The sequence below is a fragment of the Pecten maximus genome, chromosome 10, assembly GCF_902652985.1.
Source record: "Pecten maximus chromosome 10, xPecMax1.1, whole genome shotgun sequence".
NCBI classification, from domain to species: Eukaryota; Metazoa; Mollusca; class Bivalvia; order Pectinida; family Pectinidae; genus Pecten; species Pecten maximus.
Window position 1 is genome coordinate 37541770 of NC_047024.1, and position 8818 is coordinate 37550587.

Sequence of the window (8818 nt, forward strand, 5' to 3'; positions counted from 1 at the left end):
CTTTTACCGAATTCTAATCATGAAGAGCCGTCAAAGGCCGATGTCCGAATCACCTGAAGGTTTACACAGTGCTCTTGGTTGTTTTCCAAATCATTATGAACACTAGTTAAAATTGAAATTTTTGAAAAACATAAAAATACAAAACGGTTTCACTTTACCATATTTGATAAGCAAATTCGAGGATTCTTATCCTTATCTTGGCAAACTATTTAACTATAACGGTTCATTGGCTAAAACAAGGAGAAAAATAGCTGAACAAGGAAAAAAAAGTATTATTTGCATTGTATACAGAAATAAGAAACATCCCATTATCTATAGACTTGCAACTTAATTTGTTCGATTCACTGGTTTCCCCCATTTTACTTTATGGCTGTGAAATCTGGGGAAAACGTAAGTATAATTGAAAAAAAAAATACATGTACTTGTAATTTTGTAAGCAATTTTAAATGTTAGAAATAGTAAACCAAATTGCATGGTTAATAGCGAACTTGGAAAATTATCACTTGAAATTGAAATAAAATTCAGGATGTTAATGTTTTGGCATAATCCAATCGCAGAAGGCGACAAACTTTCTACTACATTCTAACGCTTAATACTAAAAATGCAAGAAAATCAAGTAGCAGACTTTAAAAGGCTTAGCTATATGAAACAAATACTAATGATACTGGTTTTAACAGCATTTGGATATACGAAAACACTGTAACATTAAATAAAGCTGTTTTTAAAACATTGCTTAAAGGTGCTACACCTTCGACAGATAATTGTTTTATCAATTAAAAACACGAATAGACTCGTATGTATTTTTCTTCAGCAATAAAAGTTACACACTCAACATTATTACCACCCTCGGAAAGTTTCATCTTCTTATTTATCTTTAAATTTAAAAAAATTAAAATAGTTATTTGCGTCCCGAAGAAATTCCATTTCGTTCCACCTCCATATTGAATAAAACACTGATTGCGCATGCGCCAAAAACAGAAAAACAGCGAGGAATGCCACATGCGTGTGCCTAACATCTCCAGAAAGAAAGAAGCATTAGATTATGAAAGGAATGAAGAAAGGGAAGAATTTCAAACGTATGGTCTGTTGTCATCTTTACTGAAAACTGTACAGTTCATATGTTGTATTGTACTTTTATTTCTATTTATAGTGAGATGGCATTGCTTATAACCACGTTAGTATATAAACTCTGGTATATTCACGTTATTTTCTTGTAAGCTATGCATATTGTTTTGTCTTATTCTTGTTATACACTTTGTGTCCTGTGTGGAAAAAAACTTGAAATCTTAAAACCTTAAAATCTTGTTATATAAGCCACAGACGCCAGGAACTTCGTTAAATTTGGTTACATTCGTCTAAAAATAAAGTCAGCGAATCGGACGTAAACACAGTGAAGTACAAGCTACATTTTTATTAAGGAATTGACAAAACATCCAAAGACAAAGGGAAACATCTTTCAGGTTCCTTTGGATAAATTTATTATGAAAATGAGTGTTATCGAGTGTGCAGGTTCGAAACTGATAATTCCTTCACATATTGACAAATTAATTTCCAATGATATTATTATGTTCGGGTTTATCTATCGATAATTTTTTTTCTCGTTGATGGTATACAGATTATGTGATGGTGAAACGTATATCTTCAACCTCATGGCAATGTTTGGTTTTCCGCATGAAATCCAGCTACTCTTTGCGCATAAAACCCTTCATTTTGGCACCAGACTCTTTATGGGTAATTTCCTGTAAGAGAAAATAAGAATGCATTTAACAACCGTAATACCGTAACATCACCATGTAGATGTAACAAAGTGTTACAATACGCAAATACAGTGTAACCGAAGCTGTGGTAACACAAACATAGGCGAGAGAGCGATTAAGAAATAAGACGGTAAATCCTGAGGTATTAGCTTCCATTGACTTTATAACAGTCATAGTCGATAACGAGCTGTTTAGATTAAAACGTGAAGCGATACCAGTGACAGTAAATGTGAACTGGTAATTCATCCTAAACACCTGGCTACAATTGTCAATGTTTCGTATTGAAAAGTAATACTATTTGGCGGCCGTTCCAGGTACACACATCGATTCAACATATAAATAGAACCTAGAGGAAAGACTCACAATTTCTTGTCTGCTTCCGTCTCCAATGATTTTTCTTGTCATGATAGTGGTAACCCATATCTTGTTCCTCAGGGTTTCCACAGTCTCAGTCATTTCCTTGTCACCATTTAGTTTAGGGGTAATCTGGAAATAAATCAAAGACGGTTCCAAATCAACTCATCTCTCTCAAGATTGCATATGTAATAGTAGTTATATATTTTCATGGTTTGACAGGTTGTTTAGCGTTTTACTTCTACGAAATGTTGTTTTGTGTTTCCTTGGTTTGACATGATGTTTTGTGTTTTTCCTGATATGACATGTTGTTTTGTGTTTTCCAGGTTTGACATGATGTTTGTGTTTTTCCTGATATGACATGTTGTTTTGTGTTTTCCAGGTTTGACATGATGTTTAGTGTTTTTCCTGATATGACATGGTGTTTTGTGTTTTCCAGGTTTGACATGATGTTTTGTGTTTTTCCTGATATGACATGATATTTTGTGTTTTCCAGGTTTGACATGATGTTTTGTGTTTTTCCTGATATGACATGGTGTTTTGTGTTTTCCAGGTTTGACATGATGTTTTGTGTTTTTCCTGATATGACATGATATTTTGTGTTTTCCAGGTTTGACATGATGTTTTGTGTTTTTCCTGATATGACATGGTGTTTTGTGTTTTCCAGGTTTGACATGATGTTTTGTGTTTTCAAGGTTTGACATGATGTTTTGTGTTTTTCCTGATATGACATGGTGTTTTGTGTTTTCGAGGTTTGACATGATATTTTGTGTTTCCTTGGTTTGACATGATGTTTTGTGTTTTTCCTGATATGACAAGGTGTTTTGTGTTTTCCAGGTTTGACATGATGTTTTGTGTTTTTCCTGATATGACATGTTATTTTGTGTTTTCCTGGTTTGACATGATGTTTTGTGTTTTCCAGGTTTGACATGATGTTTTGTGTTTTTCCTGATATGACATGATGTTTTGTGTTTTCCTGGTTTGACATGATGTTTTGTGTTTTCCAGGTTTGACATGATGTTTTGTGTTTTTCCTGATATGACATGATATTTTGTGTTTTCCAGGTTTGACATGATGTTTTGTGTTTTCCAGGTTTGACAAGTTGTTTTGTGTTTTCCAGGTTTGACATGATGTTTTGTATTTTCCAGGTTTGGCATGATGTTTTGTGTTTTCCAGGTTTGACATGTTGTTTTGTGTTTTCCAGGTTTGACCTGATGTTTTGTGTTTTCCAGGTTTGACATGATATTTTGTGATTTCCAGGTTTGACATGATGTTTTGTGATTTCCAGATTTGACATGTTGTTTTGTGTTTTCTGGTTTGACAAGTTGTTTTGTTTTTCTTGTTTGATATTTTTTTGTTATTTATCGGTTCATTGTTTGAAAGGATGAAATGTCTTTAATATATTGATGTTACTCTATGACAGATAATGTTTTTGTTAACATTGTTAGATTATTACCTTAAAGTCATTTCCTTCTATATCTTTATCTGTTGGATTTTTTATGTTGAGCTTGAACTTATGATGCGATTTGTGTTCACCAAAGTCATAAATGTATTGCCATTCATCGCCATCCACTATGGTCTCTTGCTTTCCAATAAACCCTTTGTATTTGTTAACCTCATCTTCTGTCATTCCTGAAACGGTACATTGAGTTTAGATAACATACAACCTACCACGATCCCGAGGGTTGGATCTGGTGATATATCAATTACTATGTTACAGGGAGGGAAGTTTTTAAATTCGTTCATACTCGTGACTGTGTTATAGGTAATTTATTGAAGTCGTTTATACTCATGACTGTTAAAGGGAATTTATTGAACTCTTTTATACTCGTGAATGTGTTAAGGGAATTTATTTAACACGTTTATACTCGTGACTGTGTTAAAGGGAATTTATTGAACTCTTTTATACTCATGAATGTGTTAAGGGAATTTATTTAACACGTTTATACTCGTGACTTTGTCATAGGAAATTTATTTAACACGTTTATACTCGTGACTGTGTTAAAGGGAATTTATTTAACACGTTTATACTCGTGACTGTGTTAAAGGGAATTTATTGAACTCGTTTATACTTGTGACTTTGTCATAGGGAACTTATCCAACGCGTGACTAGATCGTATAGAATTTTACTAAACTTGTTCAATTGTTTGATATGCCACAAGCCTTTAGACAAGTTTAATAAATTCCATATGACATGATAGACATGAGTGTAAGATTATGTTGATCAATTAAGTCATATTTCTGAGAATTAATGTGAAAACTCTCACCTTTATTTCTATAGCAGACAGGCGAATTTCGACACTAGGTTGAAAGGTATCTTTCTACAGAGACAATCTTATGACCGGGTGTATTGTATTACAACAGTGTTGAGGTGATTCAAATCCATCTTTTCACAATAGGATTGTGAACTTTAAATCATGTTTTAACTCAGCAATATATAGACTGAAAAGCGCTGCTGGGTGTATACAATCGTATAGCCACATGATCGCAGAGACGAGAAAACATCTATATTTAAATTGTTCCCCAGTTTAAGCATTGCACACAATAGTTATAATAATATTGACCAAACAATGACGATGTGGACAACTGTGGTCACTCAGCAAACATATTTAGGCCAAGGGTCCTACACATTTAAATACAGGGTCAATCAATTATTTACATTGGATCTATTAGTGCCAGAAATGTTATCCAGTTTCCTATGATCAAGTTCATACTGATCATAAAGCAGTTGTTCATATTTTTTAGGACATAAAATCATTTTATTATGAACCATACAGAAATATCTACTCCAGTATAAAGTCACAGGAATGTTTACGTCATTATATACATACAAAAACATCTACGTCAGTATATAGACACAGAAATATCTACGTCAGAATATAGACACAGAAATATCTACGTCAGAATATAGACACAGAAATATCTACGTCAGTATATACACACAGAAATATCTACGTCAGAGTATAGACACAGAAACATCTACGTCAATATATAGACACAGAAATATCTACGTCAGTATATAGACACAGATATGTCTACTCAAGTATAAAGTCACAGAAATGTCTCCTCCAGTATAAAGTCACAGACATGTCTACGTCAGTTTATAGACACAGATATATCTACGTCAGAATATAGACACAGAAATATCTACGTCAGAATATATATACAAAAATATCTACGTCAGTATATACACACAGAAATATCTACGTCAGTATATACACACAAAAATATCTACGTCAGAATTTAGACACAGAAATATCTACGTCAGTATATACACACATAAATGTCTACGTCAGTATATACACACAGAAATATCTACGTCAGAATATAGACACAGAAATATCTAGTACGTTAGTATATAGACACAGAAATATCTACGTCAGAATATAGACACAAATATATATCTACGTCAGTATATATATACAAATATATCTACGTCAGAATATAGACACAGAAATATCTACGTCAGTATATATATATACAGATATATCTACGTCAGTATATCCATGTACACACAGAAATATCTACGTCAGTATATACACACAGAAATATCTACGTCAGAAAACAGACACAGAAACATCTACGTCAGTATATACACACATAAACATCTACGTCAGTATATACACACATAAATATCTACGTCAGTATATACACACAGAAATATCAATGTTAGAATATAGACACAGACATATCTACGTTAGTATATAGATACAAAAATATCTACGTCAGTATATAGACACAGAAATATCTACGTCAGGATATATATATACAGATATATTTACGTCAGTAAATACACACAGAACTATCTACGTCAGTATATAGACACAGAAATATCCACGTCAGTATATAGACACAAATATATATCTACGTCAGTATATAGACACAGAAATATCTACGTCAGTATATAGACACAGAACTATCTACGTCAGAATATAGACACAGAAATATCTACGTCAGTATATAGACGCAGAACTATCTACGTCAGAATATAGACACAGAAATATCTAGTACGTTAGTATATAGATACAGAAATATCTACGTCAGAATATAGACACAAATATATATCTACGTCAGTATATATATACAAATATATCTACGTCAGTATATACACAGATAAATATCTACGTCAGTACATAGACACAGAAATATCAATGTCAGAATATAGACACAGAAATATCTACGTCAGAATATAGACACAAATATATATCTACGTCAGTATATATATACAAATATATCTACGTCAGAATATAGACACAGAAATATCTACGTCAGTATATATATATACAGATATATCTACGTCAGTATATCCATGTACACACAGAAATATCTACGTCAGTATATACACACAGAAATATCTACGTCAGAAAACAGACACAGAAACATCTACGTCAGTATATACACACATAAACATCTACGTCAGTATATACACACATAAATATCTACGTCAGTATATACACACAGAAATATGAATGTCAGAATATAGACACAGACATATCTACGTTAGTATATAGATACAAAAATACCTACGTCAGTATATAGACACAGAAATATCTACGTCAGGATATATATATACAGATATATTTACGTCAGTAAATACACACAGAACTATCTACGTCAGTATATAGACACAGAAATATCCACGTCAGTATATAGACACAAATATATATCTACGTCAGTATATAGACACAGAAATATCTACGTCAGTATATAGACACAGAACTATCTACGTCAGAATATAGACACAGAAATATCTACGTCAGTATATAGACGCAGAACTATCTACGTCAGAATATAGACACAGAAATATCTAGTACGTTAGTATATAGACACAGAAATATCTACGTCAGAATATAGACACAAATATATATCTACGTCAGTATATATATACAAATATATCTACGTCAGTATCTACACAGATAAATATCTACGTCAGTACATAGACACAGAAATATCAATGTCAGAATATAGACACAGAAATATCTACGTCAGTATATAGACACAGAAATATCTACGTCAGTATATAGACACAGAAATATCTACGTCAGAATACAGACACAGAAATATCTACGTCAGAATATAGACACAGACATATCTACGTCAGTATATAGACACAGAAATATCTACGTCAGTATATAGACACAGAAATATCTACGTCAGAATATAGACACAGAAATATCTACGTCAGTATATAGACACAAATATATATCTACGTCAGTATATACACACAGAAATATCTACGTCAGTATATTCACACAGAAATATCTGTCAGAATATAGACACAGAAATATCTACGTCAGTATATAGACACAAATATATCTACGTCAGAATATAGACACAGAAATATCTACGTCAGTACATAGATACAGATATATCTACGTCAGAATATAGACACAGAAATATCTACGTCAGTATATATATATATATATACAGATATATCTACGTCAGTATATACATGTACACACAGAAATATCTACGTCAGTATATAGATACAAAATTATAACGCGTAAAGTATCAACTTCAGAAAACTCCACACCACACTTACTTTCCGTTTAAACCGGATTTACTTATATGTACTAAAGACGTAAAAACAACATATCAGTACCAATGTCTCATCTCCAAAGGTGAGACGATCAGATTATTTACGAAAAATTTACAACTGAATTTTTGAGGTTTCAACTATACAAAGCAGCAGAGTAACAATCTTCACTTACCCATTTTTGAAGTAAATTCATCGAAGCCTTCTAATTCTCCTGCTTCTGCCTCGTCTACCCATTTCCCTGCGAAAGCCGACATTGTAAGGTCTGTTTGGTTTCCCGTGTCTTTGTGCCGGCGGGTCTTTTAACCAGGCCTTATATAGTACCCGAACGTATAATACGGCTTTGTACTGACAGACGTTGCCTATATATAGATATGTTTTCGTGCTATTTTATAAACCATCGTGCGCTACTACTTGCGTGCTCTTTTATTAACCCGTTTACCACGCCGTTCATTGGATTAAAATTCAACAGACCAGTATATGTAGATACTTGTACACACTGTAACTTATTCATTACTTAGTAGTATATGATATATTGGGTTGTCGAGTGGTCAGGTCGCTCTGTAGTAGTGGGCACATCTTTCGCCTAAGCGACAGTTGTTGTGTTGTAGAATTTAAAGGGTGCATGGGGATCGCTTGGCTGTGTATTCAAATATACAGCGCGTGCTGCGATCAAGTTTTATTCTTTATTCTTAAAGGGATATTACGGTAAACCAATTGATATTTTGCATTTTTCTTCCATATATATATATTTGCACAGGGTCTAGTAAGTAATAACGACGGTATAAACCAATACATATTTGTATATACATGTAGGTACTGGATCCTAACAAACAAATGTTGGATGCGTATTATTAGAAATGGATTATTGTCAAGTAGTAATAACGACAGTACAGACAAGTAAATTGTCGAATTTTCGAGGCAATCTGTCCCTTTTTCAAGACACTGGTAAATTACATACGATCACATATAGACATAGAACAATGTACAGTTACACAAATATAGTAAGTATAAACAACAAACCATATCGTAAAATTGTAATCAAAGTACTGTAAGTACTGAAGACACAGGGGTCAGGGGTGCACATGGTTTTTTTTGCAGTCATGAGAGAGGTAGGCGGAGCTTATTCTGGGTGTTGTAAGATGTAGTAATGTAATTTGAAAAGTCGAGT

At 33.0% G+C, this 8818-nt stretch overlaps 1 protein-coding gene across 1 annotated transcript; it reads right to left on the minus strand.

The window, feature by feature from the left end:
* Positions 1-1389: 1389 nt before the first annotated feature.
* LOC117336440 lies at positions 1390-8233 on the minus strand. Its single transcript, XM_033896953.1, has 4 exons — positions 7823-8233; positions 3568-3743; positions 2121-2243; positions 1390-1739 (listed from the first exon to the last, which is right to left on the minus strand). The coding sequence occupies exons 1-4, from the start codon at positions 7902-7904 to the stop codon at positions 1683-1685; spliced, it is 438 nt and encodes a 145-aa protein (XP_033752844.1). The 5' UTR covers positions 7905-8233; the 3' UTR covers positions 1390-1682.
* Between the last annotated feature and the right edge of the window lie 585 nt (positions 8234-8818).

Excerpts from the sequence above, each read along its gene's own strand:
- LOC117336440 (XM_033896953.1), bottom strand. The coding sequence starts at position 7,904 with ATGTCGGCTTTCGCAGGGAAATGGGTAGACGAGGCAGAAGCAGGAGAA. Across the intron at positions 3,744-7,822 it reads TGAATTTACTTCAAAAATGG|GAATGACAGAAGATGAGGTT; the intron begins GTAAGTGAAGAT and ends GTACCGTTTCAG. Across the intron at positions 2,244-3,567 it reads TAGAAGGAAATGACTTTAAG|ATTACCCCTAAACTAAATGG; the intron begins GTAATAATCTAA and ends ATTTATTTCCAG.